This window comes from Diplodia corticola (assembly GCF_001883845.1).
Source record: "Diplodia corticola strain CBS 112549 chromosome Unknown scaffold1, whole genome shotgun sequence".
Lineage (NCBI taxonomy): Eukaryota > Fungi > Ascomycota > Dothideomycetes > Botryosphaeriales > Botryosphaeriaceae > Diplodia > Diplodia corticola.
This window is the reverse complement of record NW_017971480.1, coordinates 1951890-1974036: the sequence shown is the minus strand read 5'-3', so window position 1 is coordinate 1974036 and position 22147 is coordinate 1951890. Positions and strand designations below refer to the sequence as shown.

Genomic DNA, 22147 nt, shown 5'->3' with positions numbered 1-22147 from the left:
TCAGCCGGCGTAGATGCGAGGGCGGGCGCGGAAGACGCGTCGGAGGAGCTGACGCGCGCGCCAGACAGGCACAAGCGAGCGGGCGCGTCTCGCTACCGCAAGCAAGGGCCCTGTCGCATCGTCCAGAGCGCCATCCTAGCGCCATCCTTGTGCCTTAGACGCAGCACGAAACCACTTCCGCTGTAGCACAAGACAAACACTCCGCCCGCACCACAACACACGACCGATCCGAGCGGCCAGAGCCCAGTTGCGCCTCGAGTCCCGGACATGGTGTGCTTGAACGGAGCGGTCCCTTATCCCACGGCGCATTGGAAGGCCTGTCGATGATCAAGACCGACGACGCCATGTCTCACGGTGCGCCTGCCTGTGCCGTGCCTGTGCCGCCCGCGCCTCCCGCATGCTAACCGCTGTTCAGCGCCGTCCCAAAACGATTCGAACTGGCCCCCCAAGTCTCCCCATCAGGCCCTGCTTAGCTCCCCCAGCGGCCGCAAGAGATGGGAGCAGCGCCGTCGTAACCAGCCGTCGCCCTCGATGGGCAGCCCTCGGACCGCATCGCGCGCCTCGCAGCTCCTGTCGGACGGTATAGAAGGTGATGATAACGAGGAGGAGGATGAAGACGAGGAGACGTTGCAGCTCAAGCTTCAGGCAATCGAGGCCCGCCTCCGACTCAAGAAATTGCAGGCTGCCAAGGCGAAGCAGGCCAATACTGAGGCAGATGAAGGTGAAGGGCGCGACATATTCAGCCCACATCCTCTCAAGAACGCAGCATCTTCAGATCAGTCGCGGGCAACGGGTCGAATCAGGGCTCAGTCCAACGTTCAAGTCCCTCTATCCCCCGTGAAACGTGGCCGGGTTCCGCTTGATCCGACCTCCCCTGCGCGTGTGAAGCTTGGTATCGATAAAGGGTTGCGCGCGCAAGACGTTTCTCTAAAACGACCTACATTTTCTCAGGATACTTCGAACACTTCTTCGCGACCTAGCTCGAAAGCACGCTCAGACCGCCCAAGCTCGTTCAGCGGTCCTAGTGGAGTTGCTGCGCGGGACGGGGCTCTAGAGAGGCCGAAGTCATTCAGTGAACGGCTTGCTGAGACCAGGTTGAAAGACAACGAGAAGCTGGCGAAGGATGAAAGAATCCAAAAGGCTAGAAGCCGGGGCTTTGGACTGGGTGCAGCGGAGCGTACGGCCAGCAGCCAGGACGGTCGGACTCCTTCGCAATTGTCAAATGGGAGTGGATCACATACTTTTGAGAAACCCGCTCGCCCCAGTTTCCTGCGGCGAAAGCAGTCCTCTAGCACCAACAACTCTTTGGACAGCTCAGCAAATACGTCAAGGCCAAATTCTCGTCATCGTTCTGCATCGCAAACATCAGCTACTACAGATCCACCTCCGAGGAAAAATTCCAGTTTCTCCGGATTGCCTGAATCAACTGCAGATGATGGCGCCTCATTCGAACCATTCACTGGGATTCATCTCTCCAGGCGGCTTCTCCCGCATAATATCATCACTCGGGCATTTGATCAAAAGGAACTGTATCCTCTCCCCCGACTGCTTGCGACCGTCAAAGGCCCCGATTATGATCCTCCGGACCATGAAGCAGACTTTGTAGTTCTGGGAGTGATTGCATCGAAATCGACCCCACGAGACCTTAAGAACATGCCCAAGGCCGCATCGACCGCGGATCCGGATGATGACGATGGACCGAACAAGTCTAAGTTCATGGTGTTGCATCTGACGGATTTCAAGTGGGAAATCGATCTTTTCCTTTTCGGCACTGCCTTTACCACATTCTGGAAGCTGACGCCCGGTACACTCATTGCCATCCTGAACCCTGGAATCTTCCCTCCTCGGGACAAAAGAACAGGGCAGTTCTCCCTGAAGATTGGATCGTCTGAGGACACTATCCTTGAAATCGGCAACGCTCGTGATCTTGGCTTTTGCAAGAGTGTCAAGAAAGATGGGCAGGAATGTGGCAGCTGGATCGACAAGCGCAAAACCGAGTTCTGTGAATATCACGTATATCTGCAGGTTGAAAAATCTAAGCGTGGCCGTATGGAGGTGAATACCATGGCGGGATTTGGGAAGGGGCTTTCAGGTAAAAATGGGGCAGGCCCGGCAGAGACCAACAAACAATACGACAGCTACTTGCACGAGACCATGTATGTTTTACCGAAGCATATGAGCGGTAGAAGTGCCGCAGCTCGGCTGGATCACGACGAAGATGCCATCAACCGCGGAATGAGTCGTGAGGACCTGCACCGGAAGAGGCTCGCCGAGAAAGAGCGAGAGCGCGAACTCGCAGACAAGCTGAGCCGCATTGGCGGCAAAGCGGGCAGCGAGTACATGAGGGCAAAGGCAGCCGGCCGGCCCGACGCCTCCTCCACCGCAGACAGCTCGAGAAACAGCAGCCGCCAGACGTCCGCCGCCGGCGCCGCGGGCGCTTACAACACCCCATTCAACCGCTTACACGACGGGCCCGATCCCGTCGACGCGGCGTCTCTCGGCCTCCTCGGCAAACGTGCCGCCGACGTCTCCCTCAACCCCATCAAGCGGAAGCGCACTGCGACCCTGGGCGGTGGAGGCGGCGGCGGCGGCGGCGACGGGTCCCAGGCCACCACGGTTGCTTCTTCGTCCTACTCCGCCCGCCACACGGCCGAGCCCATGGGATGGGGCGGTGCCAACAAACGCGAGCTTCTCCTCAGTCCATCCAAGAAGAAGCTTGTCGGCAGCAGTGGCACTCGCCGCATCGACGACATGCTGCGTCGAGACGGGGACCCGCGGCAACAACAACAACAACAACAGCAACTACAGTCACCGGCCCTGCAATCACCGCGAGGCGTGCTGCATCTGCCCGAGCGCAGCAGGAGTCGAGAGGGTAGCCCGAAGAAAAAGGCTAGGCTGATGATTGAGGGGAAGGGCATCCGAGAGCCCGGTCGAGAGAGTATGGGGAGTGCGGCGGTTGTGACGAAGGCGACTAGCAGTGATGATGACGATTTGGAAATCATCTAGATGAGTGAATGGGTCCTGGCGTTGTGTCTGGTTCTTTTGTTAAGACAAGAAGGTTGGCGTCTGAAAGGTGTTGTTGTGGCGGCGTGGGGTAAATGTAAAGGAAGGGACAAAAAAAAGAAGTTTGAGGTCACGATCAAGGAGCACTGCTGCATAGGTTGGCTCTTGGCTTTTTCGTCTCCCCTTTTTTTTGTGGGGGCTCCTGTATTCCAGACGACTCGGTATTCTTTTTCTGTTTATTTTCCGGCTTATTGTTCAGGATGGAGATGGAAGGGGAGTAAAAGGCTTGTATGATATCCCGCGTTCGAACGCATGGATGTAACAGTGGCTTTTTTTTCCTTCATGAATTTCACAGCCCCAATTTGAGCCAGGTCTGGGAGAGCGGAGATCTGGCGCAGAGGACCTCCATGAGAGATGGCTACAGCAAATGATTTGGTATACTCCAGCTGTAGAGGTGTTCTCTCCAAGATCTGTGGCAATTTGCCGCCTCGTCTTCGTCCTCGTCTTCAACGCGCCGGGCGCTGAAGGCGCTTCCAAGAATGGAGGCCGGCCGCTTGGCCGTGGTCGCACCTTCTGAATGCACGGCACGGAGTCCGAATGGGACCCAAGTGCACCTGCTCTGTATGTTTGGGAAAGCGCAGCGCCCGGCAAAGGAAAGCGCAGTTCCCGGCAGAGGAAAGCGCAGCGCCCGGAAAAGGACAGCGCGAAGGTGCCTGCGTGTGGCAGCTGACTGTGTCCTTCTCAGCGCTCTTATCCTCTCCTCTCTCCCTCCGGCGACTGACTCCAGCTACAAGCAACAATTCTCTCCTTTCTTCCTCTTCGGCAACAGACGCCCAGCTGCACGCAACAACCCCTCTCCTTTCTCCCTCTACGCCAACCGAATCACACTTGTATGCAACACCTCGCCCTTGAGAACCCAAGAGCAACAGCCCATGTTTTCTTACAGTAGATATGCTAACTTGACTTTTTCTAGCCGCCGCCGCCGCCGCCGCCGACACAATGCCAGGTATGTACGCTTAGAAGCTTTCCTTCCATTTCTCTGGCTCAATCCTCAATCATTCCGCCGCAATCTTCCTACTACACACAAACACACACACAGGAGCATTTAGATGTTAGGCTAACGGTATGTATAGAAATCGAAAATCCCGCAAGACCCTCGTTGGAGGGCAGCCAGTCGACCTCTTGTAAGTACCTTGGACTTCTACGCTCTGTTTTCCGATTGGAAGAGTTTATATTAATTTAGTGATAGCGGTCGACTGGAGATCGATTTGGGCGCAGATTCCCATGCTGCTCGCAGTCGCCTTCGTCTGATGGCTGGCCTCCGTAAGTTATACTCCACCGCCGAGAAGTAGATATAGCTAATATAGTAATATAGTGGGCCTAGACATGGGTCCAGTCCAGGCCCAGTGGACGACCTGGAGATCGGGAGGGAAGGGGGGGATGATTCCGCGTCGGCCTTCCGGCTCTGGCTCCGGCAACACGGGGCCAAGACGTCGAACGGCGTGCACCCCAACACCACCCATCTGATCCAGGCCGGGGCTTCCCCGGACCCGACCAAGGAACAGAAGGCCAGGGACACCCCGGGTGTGCGCAGGATCCCTTTCCGGGAGTTTATGCTCAAGGCCAAGGCCATCGCCAAGGAGCACAGCACCATCGTCGTCCTCCCGCTACTGCTGCTACCGCTGCCGCCACCGCCACCACCGCCACCGCCCAGCACCAGCAACAACAACAACAACAGCAACAACAGCAGCAGCAACAGCAGCCCTTGCCCGCGCCCGGGCCGCCCGGGAACCCTCCCATATGGGTACGCGCTTTCGAGTCTACGCGTGATACCATTCGCGGTTGGGGGGGGGGGGGGTGGACCGGGGCCCCGGGTGCGGGCGTAGAGCTGGAGGAGCTGCTCCCGGGTGGAGGGGGAGGAGGGGGGGGACGTCGGCTGCCCTGCCCCACGATGACGCAGAATTGCTGCTGTTACTGCGGCTGCTACTGCGGCTGCTACTGCTGCCACCGCCGCCAACACGCCTGCGCCTGCGCCCGCCGCCGCCGCCACCACCCACCAGCAGCAAGATGCTGCCTCTTCTCCGTCGCCGTCGCCCGCGCCGCCCGCGTCCCCATGGACTCTCCCACGGCGGTCGAACACATTGTAGAAGCCATGACTGCCTCAATCAGTTTCATGCGGGCCACGGGCCGAGTCAGTCGGAATGTGGAGCACGGCTCCAGCATGGAGCTGCGGGACTTGCTCCCCGGGCATGGCCGGGGTGGAGGGGACTAGGAGAACTAGGATTGGGAGAACGAGGATTGGGAGAACGAGGATTGGGAGGACGAGGATTGGGAGGACGAGGATTGGGAGGACGTGGATTGGGAGGACGAGGATTGGGAGGACGTGGACGAGGACAAGGACGTGGAGCAGGACAAGGACGTGGAGCAGGACAAGGACGAGGATGAAGACGAAGACGAGTACTAGGACGAAGACGAGCTCTTTTTTCTTTCTAATATTTCAATTAATCGGTATAATGAAAGTTGTCAAAAAGTAACGACAACTGGTAAATGTTCAAGTACAGTAAGCACTAGTGCGTAAGTGATTAGTGAGGGGAACCGTCATATAAATACTGAGTGCCAGCCTCCAAACCTCCTGAACCATTTGAAACAAAACCAACCGTTACAAGTATGTCACTCACAGCAGTAGCAGAAGTAGTTCTGGCCAACGCCAAAGAGCTGGACAAGCGCGGCGTCGTCGACATCGAGTCCAAAATCGGATTCCGCGACCCGACCCAAAGCGACCTTGACTGCCGATCCCGCCTGATCACCGCCATCCGGGAGCTGGAAAGAATGGCTCTCGGTCCAGCGGAGACCATATACAACATGCTAATGGCCAGCGTACCGTACCCTCCCCTCCCGCCTTCCACTCAACCCCGCCCAAACCCCCAACTAACCCACCCCAGACCGGCGATATCACCAGCCTTCTCACCCTCTCCCGCTACGCCATCCCCACACACGTCCCACCCCACGGCACCACCACCATCGCCGCCCTCGCACAAAAATGCACCTTCACCACCACGACCAACCCCACCACCACCCCCTCCCCCTCCCCCTCCCACACACTAGACGCCCAAACCCTCGCCCGCCTCCTCCGCCCCGCCATCGTCTCCGGCATCTTCGCCGAAGGGCCCGAGCCCGGGTCCATCAGCCACACGCCGACGTCCCGCCTCCTCCTCCGCGACCCGGACTTTCTCGACCTCATCGGCTTCTACGCCGAGGAGAACGGCGCCGCGGCGGGGAAGGCGACGCTGGACGGCCTCGAGCGGTGGCGCAACTCGCGCGAGCCGGCGGAGACGGGCTTCGCGGTCGCAGCTGCTGCGGGCCAGCGGCGCGGGGAGCGGAAGGAGGAACCGGACGGCGGGAAGCACGGAGGAGGAGAAGGAGGAGGTGAAGGAGGAGCGGGCTTTTTTGCGGAGCTGCGGCGCGATCCCGCGCGCGTGAAGAGGGCGGCCGGCGCGTTCAATGCGTTGCCGCAGATGCTGGTGCAGGGGAACGACGGGCTGGCGGCGTCTCGCGTGTGGCGGGAGGTGGATGCTTCCGCTGACGACGGTGGTGCTCATGGGGAGGAGGAGCAGCCGGACGACGCCGACGCAGCCGCCGCCGCCGCCGCCGCCGCCGGCACCGCCCTCGTCGTCGACGTCGGGGGCAACCGCGGGCACGCGAGCATGGCGATCGCGGACGCGACGTCGGCGCGGGTGCGGTTCGTCGTCGAGGACCTGGCGGGGCCGGTGGCGCTGGGGGAGCGCGGGCTGCCGGACGAGTATCGCGGGCGGGTGTCGTTTCGGGTGCAGGACTTCTTCGAGGAGCAGGCCGTGGTCGGGGCGGACGTGTATTTTTTGCGGAAGGTGCTGCATGATTTCCCCGATCATTATTGCGTGAGGATCGTGCGGGCGTTGGTCCCGGCGCTGAAGCGGGGCGCGAGGGTCGTGGTGTGTGATCGACTGATGCCGGACATGGCGAAGGCTGGGTATGAGCAGCGAGAGGCGAGGTATGTTGGTTTGTGTGGGTGTAACTTTGTGTGGTGATTGCTGATTTTTCGTTGTAGGTTCAGTGATCTTACGATGCTCCAGTTGTTGAACGGTCGGGAACGAACCGAGACTGATTGGAAGGAGTTGTTTGCAGAGGCGGACTCAAGGTTTGATGTCGAATTCGAGCATTGGACTGGAAACCTTCATGGCCTGATCATTGCGACTTGGAGACCTGAACAGACCGGCCATCAAGTGAAGCTTTAGCCCAAGCGCATTGTGCACTTAGCCAGGCGAATGAAGAAAATAAAGAACAGCAGTGAACAGAAAGACAAGACTTGAAACGAAAGCACTATAGTAGTTTGTGTGATATTTCGAAAAGTAGAGTCGCTCTTACGTTGACCATCTAACAAACCTGTCTTGATAAGGGGAGATGCCCAGCTCTGATCAGCGCCGGATATTTTGATACAGTCATAACACGTCGTGCCACCCATTCCCAACCAAACTGATACTCCACACCGAAACATGAAAGCTCACAAAATCCACCCATCTAATTCTATAGGGTTCTTTCACAGGTATTGTCCCAAGTACGGGATGCTTTGGAAAAGCGCATCATAATCCTTCGCAACCCAACCCGTGGCAGGACCGCCTTGACCAACAACTCCAAGACCTCCCCAAAGCCACAGGCCGGTGACCGCAGCTGCAAGAGCGTTGATACTATACCACCTCCTCTTCCTGATGAGTTGTCCCTTGGCACCACCGTGCACCACGCTGGCCGGGTTCAGGTTCAACCACTTCGCCCACCCCCAAATCGCATGCCAGACGGTCACGCTCACCAGGGCCGAGAATCCAGTGAAGGTGAGTGCGGGATGCCGTGCGAACGCGTGACTGACATACTCCAGTCCAATTCCGGCCGAGCTGCCTTCAACCCAGAGAGGCAGGATGCGATTAGCAAAGGCGTGGCCGCCGACGAGGATGGTTGTCAGGTAGCCGAGTGCTGAGGTACCGGAAAGTTTCGGCCATGGTACGGAACGGCGTTCGGAGAAAGTCAAGCCGTCGCCTGCGTAGCGCTTCAGGGTTTGCCTTCGCCGGTAGATGCGCAGCGCGATACCGGAGCCGACATGGGCGACGAGAGGAGCAACGACAAGGAGAGGCTCAAAAGGAAAGTCCTGGTAGTAGGGCCGGGTCAGGAGTAGGTAGGTGTCACTTGCGGCGATCGAGCGGGTTGCCAGTGGTATAAGAGCGGTGTTGGTGATATGGGCGGCGGCAAATACGGAGAATGCATACGATGAGTATTTTTGTATGCGTGTCACTAAATCATTATTAGCAAAAGCCTCTTGGCTCTTTGAATGTGGAAACAAGAGAACGAGTCTCGAGTGTCCGCCCGACGTCATAAGGCCAAGTATGCTTGAGACGGGGAAGGGTCCGGAAGGATTCAGCAACCAAGAGTGACCACTTCTTGGCGCCAGGGGCAGACAATGAAACTGATGAACATGGCCAACTCTTTGCAACAGATAGCTCAAAGGGAGTTTCAAGTAAACAGTCGTATACGTACAGTAGAAAGCAGGGCCACGGCCACTGAAGCCTAGTGTTGCTGAATGCGAGAGTAGCTTCGGCGGTGGGTCCTCTGAGGCGGTCTCATCGGGGAAATAGCTCTTTTCAGTTTCATACGGGGAGTCGTCCAGCGGCGACGGCTCGAGGACTTCCAGGCTGAAGACCGACGCCGCGTAGTTGGCGTTGTACGGCATCCTGGGCGATTCAGGACGTCGAAGAGGAATGACGTTGGGAGAAGGCGAACAGAGCGGTAAGCGGAAATGCGAGGCTTGTGACGCGCTAGATCATCGGCGGATCGGCGAAAGTCGTGGCCAAGCGCGGGCCGCCGATCGCTCTCCAGCTTTCGTCACTCGGCTGCTGGGAGCCGCAACACCAACCCGACAACATCACCGGCCGCCGTTCGTTCCCACAACATCTGAACGCAACCACAAGCGTTTCGCTTGAAATCCGCCAAGATGCCTCCGGTGAGTGCGCTGCTTGTCCCGAGAGGGAAACTTTTCTGCTAACTCTCTGTGCAGCGCACCTTCATGAACCCGGCGCCCAAGGTCAGCTGCTCCGCGCGCCACCGGCTCACCGACACAGTCCCGCTGACTGCTCCCCGCGCAGACCGAGAGTGCCCGCGAAGCCGCCAAGAACTTCTTCTGTGTGCAATCCCGTCCGATCCGCAATCTCCCGGCAGCCCAGTGACTCGAGACCGCAGGCGACCTCTGCCAGAAGGGCTACCAGCGCCACAACGAATATGAAACCCACATTGGCTCGTACGACCACCAGCACAAGAAGGAAAGAACCCCATTGACTACACTACAGACACCACCACCTCAGCATGAGCGTTAGCACAACCCCCCACTCTCCCCCCGCTCCACACCCATCAAACAAAACAGCACAATAACCACCCACCCCTGCCAACAGCGCCTCAAGGACATGAAGGAAATGTCCAAAAACCCCCAAGCAGCCGAGAAGGCGCGCCGCGCCGAGCGCGCCCGCGACAAGGAAGCCGGCTTAGTCAAACTCGACATGTCTGCCAAGACCCCCGCCGCGGGTGGCGGCGGTTTCAAAAAGGGCGGCTTCAAGAGTGCATTTGCATCTGCATCTACTGACGACGCTGCCGGTGCCAAGGCCGCCGGAAGTGGGGGAGGAGGGTTCAAGAAGGTGTTCGCGGCCGTCGGCGGCGGCGGCGGCGAGGACAAGGGCAAGAAGCCGGGAGAAGAAGCTGGCGGTGCGGCGGGCGTGCAGGCTGGTGGACCTGGCGTCGGTGGCGGCGGCGGCGGTGGTGATGGTGGATCTGGTGCTGGTGGCAGTAGTGTCGGCGTCGGTGTCAGTGGGACCAACTACGGCGACGACGGCGACGACCACGACTACGCCGGCTCCGAGACGGACTCGGACGCGGATCTGGGCTACGAGAAGTACGACCCGGCGCGCCCGACGGGCTGCCGCGATCTCAACTGCGACTGCCACGCCAAGGGCAACATCTTTCCGCAGACTATCTTCCCGGAGTGAACTTTGGCCGGTTCGGTCCGCTTCTTCGAAGGACCTTAGCGGGCATACGAAGTGCCATTTCTCTTCATCAGTCAGAGGTTCACAACGCGGCGTTAAGGGGAGTAGAGAGTAAAAAAAAAGATACCCGTGAAGCAGCGACAGCAGCATTTAGCGCAAGCTTCTAGATGATCACACGCATCAAATGGATGTACAACGGTCAAATGATGAAATACCCTTTTCCTGAAACCGACTTTGTTTTTGTGTTGAGCAGAGTGATGGTTTTGATCTATCGCAACTGAAAATAGCGGACTAGGCCACTACCATTTCTCCATGCCATTAAAACGCCAATGCCCCCCGCCTGCTTGCCTGCGTATTTTGCTTGCATGCTCGCATGCATAAGCCGCCCAACCGCTGATGATGGATCGCCCGCAAGAGATTGCCCCCCACCATGATACGAATAATCATGGAAAGAAAAAAGTTAGACCATGCTATACCCCGGTCATTGGCCAAAGCCTCAAGAATACAAAGCTAGAGGCAGGAACGAAGACATGCGCAGAGCCACAAAGTCTCAGCCCGCAAACCCGCCTCACCATCACCTCTCGACAACCTTCCCCTTCTTCTTATCGTAATCGAGGACCTTCCTCTTGCGATGATTCTGCGCCATCTTCCACCGCACGTACAACATGACGGCGTCCTTGACGGCCACGAACAGGCAGCCGCCGACCAAGCTCCTCGCCCACCGCTGCTGCAAAAAGGCCGTCGGCGACCGGCCCGACGCGGGCGGCGTGACCCAGGCCTTGGGCAGACCGAGCCGGATCAGCTCGCCCATGGCGGCGGCGATGGACGGGAAGACCAGCGCGCCGAGGACCGTGTCGGCGATGTTGGAGGTCTGGAAGATGAGGTTGCGCTCGCGGCGGTTGTTTTGGCGAGGGCGCGGCTGCTGCTGTGGCGGGGCCGCGCCGCCTTGTTGCTGCTGCTGCGGCCGCGCCTGCGGCATGCCGTTGGCGTCGAGCGGCGGCGCGCGCTGCTGGTCGTCGTCGTCGTCTGGTCTGTTGGCTGGCCATTGGCCGGCGCCGGGGAGGGCGTGGAAGTCGTCGTGGAAGTGCTCGTCGTCTTCCTCGTCGACGAGGTCGAGGTTCAGCTCGAAGATGGGGCCGTCGTCGTCGTCGTGGATGCGGTCGACGTCGGCGTCTTCGTCCTCGTGCTCGCCGCCGTCGGTCTCGCCGGCGCGGGGCTGGATGTCTTTGAGCCACTGGCGCTGCTTTTCCGCCCAGGCCCTTTCCATGTACGTGTTGTATGCGCCGCGGATGTAGGGAAGGAGCGAAAAGGAGAGCGCGGCGCTGGGCGGCCAGTGGCCGAAGTTGAGCATGTCGTCGCCGGCATTCGACGAGGCGAGGAAGACGACGGGGAGAATGGGCAGGATGCTGTCGGCGATGGAGACGCGGGAGGCGACCAGAATCGGCGGGATGGCGGAGAGGCCGAAGTGCAGGCGGGCGTGCTGGAAGAAGCGCGTCACGGCTGCCAGCGCCACGGAGCTATGCGCGCCGGTGCGCAGCACGGTCGGCGCTTGATGTAGGGGTTGGAGGATGCGATAGCCGTCTTCGAGGCCGAACAGCGCGTACACGGTGCTCACGCCGTGCATGAAGCACGCCTGGTAGACGGTATATCCCAGCACGCCCATGGTGCCTGGCAATATGAGCAGGTTCGTTATCCGCTCGATGGCACGTACTCCGTCGACGACTTTGCTGGTTGGGCGCTTCAAGTGGATCTCGTTCTTGCACTGGGGGCACTTGAACTTGGAGCCGGTACCAGCCTGGCGGCGGGGATTGGGTGCTTCCTGGCTGGCGACCCAGTCGAGTAGACAATCCTCATGGGCCACCAAGGCACAGGGACATGGGCTGCGCCAGGCGGACGAGTCGGGCGCGTCCTCGGTCTCATCGTTGAAGCAGATCCAGCATTTGCGCGGCTCATCCTCCTCGGCGTACTGTGGCTGCGGGGGAGCCTGCTTTGCCTCGGTCTTCTGGGAAAAGGAGCTGCCGGACAAGATGTGTGCACTATCGAACAGAACGGTATCGGAATCGGCGGAGGCGGTGGAGAGGGTCTCGCTGTCGGCGCGGGTCAGGTTGGATCGCTCGGCGGAGTTGCCCTGTTCGCGGGGCGAGGTGCGTCGCTGCGACGCCTGGCGGGGAGGTAGGGATGCCATGGAGGAGATGGTGCGGAACGGTATGTATGCGGAAGCAGGAAGATCGGGGGCGGCACTAGAGCGACATAGATGCTGAGGTTTGCGCAGGAACAACACGGAAGGAGCGTCGGTCTGCGTGGAGGCAGTGTGGAGAGGCTTGACGCTCGCCGGTCTGCGGCGAATGGCGATGTCATCTGGAGCACGGAGCACGGGCGTGTTCGGCTACGGGCGCGGCACCGCCATGACAATCTCTGCCGCGTCCCGACCCATCACCGCGCAACACTGCTCACGCGTCCACCTGACTCTGACACACCAGCTGTGGGCCTGACTCCCACGGGACATGTGAGCACGGGACTTCGATAGGGCGACCTTAGTTTGGCCCAGGAAACTCGACCCCTCCATCCGCCTCACCTGGACCGCGGCAACACAATGACTACCCGGCGAACGTCTGGCAGAGCCCGCCCGGCCAAACGGTACACCAATGACGCGTTCGAAGGTTTAGAGATCGATGATGAAGCTGCCGACAGCGACATGTTTGCCCACGAAGATGACTCGGGCGGAGATGACGATTTTGACGAAGCAGCTGCAGCTGATGATGGACCCGACGTTGAAGACGACGTCTCCGAAGGCGCTGCCTCTGGCGATGATGATGGGGGCTATGGCGAAGACATGCTGAGTGACGACGAGGTCATCGGTCCAGAAAACGACCGTCCGGCTCGCAAGCCGAAAAGAAGAGGCGGAAGACCAGTCAAACCCGGCTTCATGCAGCGGGCTGAGGCATCGTCGTTCAAAACAGGCAGCTTCTGCTTGCTGGCCTCACGAGTTCACGAGCACAAAGAGTCTGAGGTCAAAGTTTCGTCCAGAGGTGTTCCTGAGATGTACCACAACACCGGTAAGGATACAAGGATACTAAATCTTTTCGGCCCAGCAAAAGAGGACGTCGTCCCAGCAACCACGGCCCGGGACAGATGGCATGATGAACCCGTGCTACCAAGCCGACGCATGAATAAGCATGGCGAAGGTGGAATGGCTTTCAGTCCACTGTACACCAAGGCTGTGCGCGAACTCGAGGCAAGTAAAGGCTGGGAGTGGTACCATGAAAGAGGAGGCGAGCAAGCATTCCGAGCGAGGCAAGAGGTTAGAGTCATCTCGGAGGATGAGGCAGCTGTATATCTTCCCCAGACCGGTAAACCCGATCAACCTGTGCTCCTGGGCCCATTCAGAAACCAAAAGCTGTTCCACGTTGCGGGAGGAAAAGCAATCAATATTGGACAAGCGTGGTCAAAAGACGCTGGCGTGGAGGCTGGAAATTCTACTAAAGGGGCACCGGTCAGGCAAGCGTGGCTCTTCAACCTGGGCTACAAGGTTCAGTGTCTTGAGTGGGTTCCGTGGCGAGAAGGCTCACAATACATATCGGCAGCAGCCCTCCAGCGATCCAAGTCCTACAGAACGACTGAAAACTACGCAGCCCCAGGATTTGCCCCTACGGACCCTACTCCAGCATCCATTCATATATGGAGGATCCAATCGACGGATGATGGACGGTTAGATTACGATGTTGATCCGAAGCTTGACATTGTCTTGTGCACGGACTGGGGCAGCGTACGCAGCATGAGGTGGTGTCCAATGCCCCGAAGGAAGGAAGAAGATGAGAATGAAGTGCATCTCGGACTTCTCGCAGGAGTCTGGGCGGATGGACGAATGAGAATCTTGGATGTTAGATACCCCAAGTCTTCAGGAACTCAGCACGTCCGCATAGAAACAGCAGCCATCGACTCAAAGCCACCCGACTCCATCTACACGAGCGTGACGTGGATGTCAAGCAGCCATCTCGCATGCGGCTGCGCCAATGGTAGCTTTGCCGTTTTCGATATTTCCGACTCCCTTCTTTCCTCTGAGCCGAGCGGACCCCATGGCCCCCGGCCGATACTTTATCAAAACCTCCATAGCAGCTACGTTCTCAGTATCGCCGCGGCCTACCCGTCCAATCCACATTGCATCGCAACAAGCAGCATGGACGGCTTCCTCCGACTCGTTGACATCCGCGCTCCGAACCAAGACACTGTTTTCTCCCAACGGTCTCGTACCGGAAGCGCACCACTAGCGTGGCACGACATCTCACAGAGCTTCCTAACCTGCGATGAGAACTACACGCTTCTCGCGCTCTCTCTCCGCCGGTTCCACGTCAATATGAGTGTTGGTCGGGCAAACAGCAACATCCAACACATTGCGGCAAGCCCATTTCACCCATTCACAATCATGGGGTGTGCAGACGGCATGGTCATAACCACCAATCCCATGCGCAAGGTACTGATCGCCAAGGCGGAGATGTGGCACCAGACGTGGTTCCTACACGAATGGCGGCGCGCCATGGGTCAAGAAGGAATCATCGATGAGGCGTCGGCAAGTGCCGATAGCCGCAGCGACTTGAAGAAGCCTCCGGACAACGTAGTCAAGGCGACGCCGAAAGGCGAGGTCAAACATGCGGAGCCAATGTGCAGGGTGGTTGACGGATTCAAGGCAGAGGTGTACAAGCTCTGGGTGGAACAGGGGTTGCCGAATCAGTACGAGGGCGTGGTGTACAACACAGTGTACGAAGAAGAGTCGGCGTCAACACAGGTTGCGTGGAATCCGAACATGAGGTGTGGAGGATGGGCGGCGGCTGGAATGGGGACGGGGTTGATCAGGGTTGAGGATTTGGCGCTCTGAGGACCAAACACCAGCATGAGCCGGTGGCGGGTGGCCAGCCTCCCAACATATTTTTCTCAAATCATCAATATCATATCTTTGATCTAGCTTGCAAAAAAAATGGAGGCAGGGTTCTTTCGTTCTTTCGACCGTCATACCATGCCAAATCGGACCACGTGCACCATGCCGTCTTTCCTCGATTCGATCCTATGCTTTACCCAAATGATCACCCAGCCTCGTCCGCAGCGGTTGCCATGGCGGCGCGTGTACCCTGATTTTCGTGGGAGGAGCACTAGTTCACTGTAGCGTCTGATAGCGAGGGCTGGCCCAAGCTCCCATGGGAAACCAAGCTCCGCCTTCTCAGCCCTACGCGCGCTTGCCGTGGGTGCGTGAGTGCGTGGCCACGGTCCATCTCTCCACCGCCTCTCAATCACAATCACACGGACAGCAGACGCCGACCCCGCCATCCCGCATCCCCCATTCTTTCATTGTCATTTTTTCCACTTATTCCCTTTTGTAATCCCGCCCCGTGCCTTGAACGTCTTCCTCCGCCTTCGACCCGACACAACAACGCCAACGACGTCCCATCGCCGTCCGTCCTCCCCCACGCACATGCAAACCTGTACAAACACGCGGTTCCTTAGAATTCAACGCGCGCAACGCCACACCCATCACCGGAAGGAATAATCAGAAAACCACAACGCCATTACCACCGCGACCCGTCCCCCATAGATAGACACCACACCCATCATGAACTTCGCACCGTACCAAGACGCCTCTCCCGAAAACACGCGCGCCCTCTCCCCGCCGCCCCTCCGGTCGCCGACACACTCGCCGCGGCCATCGCTCTCCACATCGCGTCCCAGCGGCTACAACTACCCGCACCACCAGCGCGGCCTCAGCGCCGCGTCCGCCACGTCTCCCTCCGGTTACACTCCTTCGGGCTATACGCCGTCGGGCTACACAAACTCCAACGCGTCCTACTTCCCCCCGGCGACGCGGGGCAGCAGCGACCTCGAGCGCGGGTGGGGCAACAGCGGCGCGGGAGGATGGGGCCAAGCGTCGGCCAGCAGGGGGAGCGTGGGCGGCAGGGAGGATCTGGACCTGTTTGAGACGAGGTTGGGGATTCGGATGGATTGGGAGGCGTGTCTGGCGTATTTGTTGCTGCCGCCGGCGGGGGGCGTGCTGTTGCTTGTCGTGGAGCATCGGAGCGATTATGTGAGGTGAGTACCTAAGATTCCTTTCAACGCGTGCGGAGCGGAGCGCGGGGCGGAGGAGGGAAGAGAGAGAGTGGAGAAGGGATGGCGCTGACAGTGTGCGATAGGTTCCACGCGTGGCAGTCGGCGCTGCTGTTCTCGTTCATGTTCGTGATGCACATCATCTTCTCGTTTTCGTCGGTGGTGTCGTGGCTGCTGTTCGTCGTCGACTTGGGCGCGATTGGATACTTGACGATGCGGGCGTATCGTGATGGTGAGTTGTTTTTGGTTGTGATGTGCAGAGGCATGAATGTGGCTGATGTCGTACAGCGGAAACTCTTGATCGTTGCGAAGTGCCGCTCTTCGGCCGGCTGGCGAGCTCGATTCTCGACGATGAGTAGGCACGTTCGCGGTTCGTGTGCTGCAGCTCCCTGCGTGTTTTGCTCCGTTGATGGATGGAAACTGGTTAATGGTCTACTCCGCGTTGGATACCCTTGTTGGTTAATGCCGTTATGTCTGTGTGCAGCATCTTGGATGCGAAATGTGCTGTACGAATAAGCGCCTGTTTATATGAGTGTTTTCGTCTGTCAGTTCCTGCTTCTCTGGCCTTTGTTTCTTGTGTGTAATGTCCCAGTCGATAGAGATGCTGAGTAATATGGTGGACTTCCAGTTGGCCGAAGCGCGGCAATTCCCTCGGGCCGCGGGCGACGTCATTCTGCGGGAGCTCGAGTCTGGTGCAACCCCAAACCCCGACGAGCTTCCACGCCGCATAGCTCCAACCACAGCACACAGCCATACCCAGCCTCCAATGGCTTCCAGACGAGTGCTGCTCTCCGCCGCCACACGGCCCATCGCGGCCGCCCGCCCTGCCGCCCGCCCCACCACGCTGCAGGTCCGCGCCATCTCCGCCTACGGCTACGAGCAGGCCAAGGCGCTGGCCTTCGACAAGTACGGCGAACCGCAAGACGTGCTGCGCTTGCACCAGCACTCCATCTCGCCCGCCCACGGCGACCAGCTGACGCTGCGCTTCCTGGCCGCCCCCGTCAACCCGGCCGACATCAACCAGATCCAGGGCGTGTACCCGTCCAAGCCCACCTTCACCACCGCCCTGAGCACCCCGAACCCCATTGCCGTGGGCGGCAACGAAGGCCTCGCCGAGGTGCTCTCCGCCGGCTCGTCCGTCAAAGGCCTCAGCCGCGGCGACTGGGTCATCATGAAGCAGCCCGGCTTCGGCACCTGGCGGACCCACGCCCAGACGGACGCGTCGAACCTGCTCAAGATCGACAACAAGGAGGGCCTCACCCCCATCCAAGCCGGCACCGTCAGCATCAACCCGTGCACCGCCTACCGCATGCTGCGCGACTTCGCCACCCTGGCCGAGGGCGACTGGTTCGTGCAGAACGGCGCCAACTCGGGCGTCGGCCGCGCCGCCATCCAGCTCGGCCGCCTGTGGGGCTACCGCAGCATCAACGTCATCCGCGCCCGCCCCGAGGGCACCGACGAGCTCAAGCAGGAGCTGCTGGACCTGGGTGCCGACGTGGTGGTGACGGACGAGGAGCTGATGGCCAAGGGCTTCGGCGACCGCGTCAAGGAGTGGACCAACGGCGGCCGCGACCGCGTGCCGCTCGGCCTCAACTGCGTGGGCGGCAAGCCCGCGACTGCGCTTACGAAGCTGCTGTCGCCCGAGGCCCATTTCGTCACGTATGGCGGCATGTCCAAGCAGCCGGTTCAGCTGCCGACGGCGCTGCTTATCTTCAAGAATATCCATTTCGACGGCTTCTGGGTCAGCCGGTGGGGCAAGGAGCATCCCGACGAGAAGAAGAAGACGGTGGACCATGTGCTGGACTTGATCCGTGAGGGCAAGTTCAAGGATACGCCGGTGGATGAGGTCAAGTGGGAGTGGAAGACGGAGCAGAAGACGCTGGTCGATGCGGTGCAGGGCACGCTGGAAGGCTTTAGGTCTGGGAAGGGGATTTTTGTGTTTGGTGAGACGTAGGCCGGTAGCCTAGTGTCAATATAAGCCTGTGGTTTCTCCATGTACATATCTTTCGCCTCATTATTCAGCAACCTTTGAAGCTCCAGGCAGCCGTACCAGGAAGCCTATGCACCAGCTGCTAGCGTGACCGCCCGCGACGCGCTCCCAATTGCCAACCGGTAACTCTTTCCACCAAGTAGCACCGTTACAGCCTTCGCACGACCATGGCACCAAGTCCCACACCGCCGTCTTCTCTCATAATACCTCCTATAGGCGAAACTCGCTCAACCGACGATATATAGATCGCAAAGCTACCGCCATCCCGAATGGAAGAATTTCTCGCTGTCAGCCATGACGACAGGCTCGGTGCAATATGGGAAGACGACGCGACGAGCGCGACGAACGCGACAGATGACTCACTCTCAAGGATAGGTCGCAACACGTGGAGGATAATTTTGTTACGCTAGAGCCAGGCTCCGCCAAATATTCCTTGGGGCCAAGTCCTCCAATTCAACGAGTTTGTATGGTACGTAGTGTACGGATCGAAAATTTAAGGAATGGTAGACGACCCTGAGCCGCGAACCACGGTTACTCTTGGTCAAGATTGAAAAGGAGCCAAGTATAAGAAGCAACACACAGCTTCCTTTTCGCAATAAGCAATTACCACCATAACCCCTACAGTGGCTGCATATACAATGGATACCAAGCATACACCCACCAAGCAGCATGGCTACCATCCCACATCATCATCGACGGCTGCCCAGGGCTGCCCAAGCGCAGTCAAGAGCCCTTTCCCCCCCACATATGCCCGAGATCTCCACGATACGGCCGGTCTAGGCAATATACAAGCTGGTTTCTGGAGTGAGAATGGTTACTGCCAATACCCCTGGTCCACCGACACTGTCTCTACGGCCGATCTAGAGGTACTCCTGTGGTTCATTATGGTCCATGATTACGCCCACACTGCCCCGCGGTTTCCGGTTGACATGCCCAGCGAGTTTGTCGACCACTGGGTCCAGGTAGGACGCATGTTGGCCCAGCAGCACGGCCTATGGCTCAGTGTGGATCCGCAAATACAAGAATTCGACGTCCCGGCTATACAGGCCTACTGCTATGAGCACGTTATCCAGCCCGCTCGTCACCACAACCTTCCTACTGAATACGTTGCTGCGACAATATCCCGCTTCAGTACCCTGGTCGGCGAGCATGGACGTATGTATACTGGCAGTCTGGACTACATCCTTGCAGTGCAAGGGCCAAAGCATTTGGCGACGAAAATGTGGTTCGACCGGAACGTGGTCATTCCTCGGTTGTGGTTTCCCAAGCGGAGCGAGCTAGACAGACTGATACAGTCGTTGGATGTGGCGCAAAGGCGGTACTTTAAGGCGCTGGAAGGGGCTGGGTTCAAGATTAATACCACGTCGGAAGCTGTTGCAAGGATGACTGGCTGGTGCGAGGTCGAATGGGAAGAGATGGTATTGACCGAGTATGCCAAGGCCGTTGTGAAACGGACGCTTCAAGCGGTGGAGCATGTGGACGAAGCAAGAGCGCGTTTTGGTACGAGCCCGAAGTCAGCAACTCAGTCGGGAGCTATTGATCTTGAGGAATTGTTCGCGGATATCGCTGCTGCTGCTGCGTCGTGCGAAGTTCCGACCCGTCCATCAACCCTGCCAAAGCCTGCCAAAGCGGACGGAAGCCATTCGGTGCTAGGGAAGGCTCGGAAATATATACGAAGAATGCTTCGGCGCTCTTGAAGTCGCGATAGCGAAGCCCCGAGACTCGGCTTGACGCATTACCAGGCTCCTTTTGAAGACCCTCACACCGTCATACCTTTGTATCTCATAACAGCCAATCCTCTTCGATTACTTGGAGTCTGTAGTGGCAGCGTGGCCTACAAGATCAGTCCTCAACGGCAATCAACGTATCTTCATTCATTTACCACATCGGGAAAGCAGTGAATGAGGATTGACACTTCAATAAATCTGTCGCTTGAAAGCACTTGAGGCTTTCTAGGCTCGATCATCAACTAAGCCTTTCCCCGCGCTCTTCTCCTCTCATTTCTCCCTCTTTGGAGACCGACACCAACTGTATGCAACAACAATACAAACCCTCCCTGCTCTTTTCCCACAGGAAAATAAAACAAAAACGTTGATTCCAGCGTGAAAGTATCAACAATTGAAATATTAGAGAGGAAAAACAAGCCTACTCGTCCTCGTCGTCCTCGACGCATAAAAAGCTCGTGGAGGTGAGGAGGAAGTACGATCCGTCCGAGGTCTTGTACGTGCTAAATGCTATTGGCATGGAGGATTGGGAGTGTGACTTGGGTGATGGGAAGCTATGAAAGCATGCTTAAGGACTGCAGCACGGGACCTCTTCGTTAGGGCGGCGCATTGCAAGAAGACATACGGTCCCATTGATGCTGTAAACACATGGCGATAACCTCACTTAACAGAATCTGTTTCAACTTTTACCCGTGCGCCGGAAACGAAATCATCGGAAGCCTCTCCTCGACCACAGCAAGACGCAACGCAACCCCCTCTCAATCAGAGCGTCAACAACATCGACATCGAACAAGCCGCAGTGCCCCTCCCCCTCCCCCTCCCCCTCCCAGCCAGCCCACATCACTCACTCCCCCTTCACCTCAGCCAACACGTCCCCCGTCCCCACCACGTCCCCAAACGCAAACGCAAACCCCCTCAGCCCCGCCTCGTGCTGCTTCCGACTCGCGCTCCCGCACGCATCCTCCACCAACCACGTCTCCCACCCGCGATCAAACGCCGCGCGCGCCGTCGTGTCGCAGCAGCAATCCGTCATGACGCCGCACACCACCACCCTCGCGACTTCCAGCCGCCTCAGCCTCTCCTCCAGGTCCGTCCCCACGAACGCGTCGTACGTGTTCTTCTGCACGACGTCCGCCCAACCCCTTTCGCGCCTCCCTTCCCGCTCGTCCGTTTCGAGGTCTTCCAGCAGCGCTTGCACGGCCGGTTGCAGCTCCCACGGCGCGGTCCCCCGGTGGATGCTGCCGGCTGGCCCCCATTTGCGGACGAGTTGGTTGGGGTAGGGGGGCCCGGCGAGGTCCGAGGCTGGGTGGCCGTGTTGGGTGAAGAGGACGGGGAGGGCTTGGGCGCGGAAGTGGTGGATGAGCGTCGTGATTTGGGGGAGGGCTTGCTTGGTCATGGGGGTGAAGAAGTTTTGGACGTCGATGACGAGGAGCGCGGTTTGCGGGGGATGGTGGGCGTGGTGGTGGTGGGCGGTGGTGGTGGATGGCGCCATCCTGGCGAGCCGGTGTCGACGTTGGGTTGGTGTGGGTTTGGTTGGGTGGTTCGGCTTCGTTTGGGGTGTGGACGCGTGGACTGGGGGGAGAGGTTGGAGCTTTGGTGGGTGGTGTTTAGGCTAAGTTGGTTTATATGGTTGTTATTGGAACGCGGAGGGGGAGAAATGTTGGGTGATGTATCACGAGATGGATGCGGAGTCGCGCGCCAGTGACGTCATGCGTGCATGCTTGAGACCGCACCCTATGAAGCTTCTTCATTCACACTCTTCCGCGTCCACGGCTACAATACGTGACTGTCAAGCATGTTGCGACTGAAGGTTCTGGGTCACGAGAAGTATTTCTTTGCACGCTCCAGAATTATTTGCATTTCTACGACGCTTTGTCCGCTTTGTCTCGAACAGTGAAGTGAAAAGTCGAACTTTCTCGGGAATATCATAATGCCAAACGATGAAGTTTGTATACGATCGCTGATTGGCGATACCAGTTACTCCTACGATGAACTTTACTTATCCGCATCGTAGAAAGCGGTTTGTCTCAGCTTTTTATGTCAACTTTTTCGTTAATCTTGAGTATAGAACCCTTAAGCAAACAACGTGCGGCACATGCATATATAGTATGTTCCCGTTAAAACATTTTAAGCTTATTTAATGGTCGATGAAAGTATACTTTCGAAAAAAGCATCTGGTTCAAATTTATAAAAATTACCAGACCCTGAAGAGAAATCTGATGGGGCCCCAACAAGAGCGCCCACAACAACTTTCGACGTTTTCAAGAGCCTATAAAACTGGTTCATCT

The 22147-nt window shown here is 58.3% G+C and overlaps 11 protein-coding genes across 11 annotated transcripts; 8 read left to right on the top strand and 3 right to left on the bottom strand.

Moving 5' to 3' along the window:
• Positions 1-323: 323 nt before the first annotated feature.
• On the top strand, positions 324-3006 carry BKCO1_1000626 (dna replication protein; the record flags this gene model as incomplete). Its single annotated transcript, XM_020270044.1, has 2 exons — positions 324-354; positions 416-3006. The coding sequence occupies 2 exons, from the start codon at positions 324-326 to the stop codon at positions 3004-3006; spliced, it is 2622 nt and encodes an 873-aa protein (XP_020135470.1).
• A 536-nt stretch (positions 3007-3542) lies between these two features.
• On the top strand, positions 3543-5467 carry BKCO1_1000625 (uncharacterized protein; the record flags this gene model as incomplete). The annotated part of the gene is made up of 8 exons (XM_020270043.1): positions 3543-3893; positions 3977-4009; positions 4137-4187; positions 4253-4326; positions 4379-4807; positions 4964-5110; positions 5173-5194; positions 5285-5467. 8 exons carry the CDS (start codon positions 3543-3545, stop codon positions 5465-5467), a joined length of 1290 nt encoding a protein of 429 aa, XP_020135473.1.
• Positions 5468-5670: 203 nt separating this feature from the next.
• BKCO1_1000624 (s-adenosyl-l-methionine-dependent methyltransferase) lies at positions 5671-7274 on the top strand (the record flags this gene model as incomplete). Its single annotated transcript, XM_020270042.1, has 3 exons — positions 5671-5880; positions 5946-7030; positions 7088-7274. The coding sequence occupies 3 exons, from the start codon at positions 5671-5673 to the stop codon at positions 7272-7274; spliced, it is 1482 nt and encodes a 493-aa protein (XP_020135472.1).
• A 302-nt stretch (positions 7275-7576) lies between these two features.
• Positions 7577-8755, bottom strand: BKCO1_1000623 (uncharacterized protein; the record flags this gene model as incomplete). The annotated part of the gene is made up of 2 exons (XM_020270041.1): positions 7577-8319; positions 8563-8755. The coding sequence occupies 2 exons, from the start codon at positions 8753-8755 to the stop codon at positions 7577-7579; spliced, it is 936 nt and encodes a 311-aa protein (XP_020135475.1).
• A 261-nt stretch (positions 8756-9016) lies between these two features.
• Positions 9017-10058, top strand: BKCO1_1000622 (c2h2 finger domain protein; the record flags this gene model as incomplete). Its single annotated transcript, XM_020270040.1, has 6 exons — positions 9017-9025; positions 9080-9106; positions 9168-9204; positions 9262-9319; positions 9369-9390; positions 9471-10058. 6 exons carry the CDS (start codon positions 9017-9019, stop codon positions 10056-10058), a joined length of 741 nt encoding a protein of 246 aa, XP_020135474.1.
• A 571-nt stretch (positions 10059-10629) lies between these two features.
• BKCO1_1000621 (ring finger domain protein) lies at positions 10630-12240 on the bottom strand (the record flags this gene model as incomplete). The annotated part of the gene is made up of 1 exon (XM_020270039.1): positions 10630-12240. One exon carries the CDS (start codon positions 12238-12240, stop codon positions 10630-10632), a length of 1611 nt encoding a protein of 536 aa, XP_020135477.1.
• A 408-nt stretch (positions 12241-12648) lies between these two features.
• On the top strand, positions 12649-14928 carry BKCO1_1000620 (transcription factor tfiiic complex subunit tfc6; the record flags this gene model as incomplete). The annotated part of the gene is made up of 1 exon (XM_020270038.1): positions 12649-14928. One exon carries the CDS (start codon positions 12649-12651, stop codon positions 14926-14928), a length of 2280 nt encoding a protein of 759 aa, XP_020135476.1.
• Positions 14929-15657: 729 nt separating this feature from the next.
• On the top strand, positions 15658-16504 carry BKCO1_1000619 (uncharacterized protein; the record flags this gene model as incomplete). The annotated part of the gene is made up of 3 exons (XM_020270036.1): positions 15658-16130; positions 16232-16377; positions 16434-16504. 3 exons carry the CDS (start codon positions 15658-15660, stop codon positions 16502-16504), a joined length of 690 nt encoding a protein of 229 aa, XP_020135113.1.
• A 242-nt stretch (positions 16505-16746) lies between these two features.
• BKCO1_1000618 (mitochondrial trans-2-enoyl-reductase) lies at positions 16747-18099 on the top strand (the record flags this gene model as incomplete). The annotated part of the gene is made up of 1 exon (XM_020270035.1): positions 16747-18099. One exon carries the CDS (start codon positions 16747-16749, stop codon positions 18097-18099), a length of 1353 nt encoding a protein of 450 aa, XP_020135114.1.
• A 674-nt stretch (positions 18100-18773) lies between these two features.
• BKCO1_1000617 (uncharacterized protein) lies at positions 18774-19832 on the top strand (the record flags this gene model as incomplete). Its single annotated transcript, XM_020270034.1, has 1 exon — positions 18774-19832. One exon carries the CDS (start codon positions 18774-18776, stop codon positions 19830-19832), a length of 1059 nt encoding a protein of 352 aa, XP_020135109.1.
• Positions 19833-20703: 871 nt separating this feature from the next.
• Positions 20704-21351, bottom strand: BKCO1_1000616 (cysteine hydrolase; the record flags this gene model as incomplete). Its single annotated transcript, XM_020270033.1, has 1 exon — positions 20704-21351. The coding sequence occupies one exon, from the start codon at positions 21349-21351 to the stop codon at positions 20704-20706; it is 648 nt and encodes a 215-aa protein (XP_020135110.1).
• Between the last annotated feature and the right edge of the window lie 796 nt (positions 21352-22147).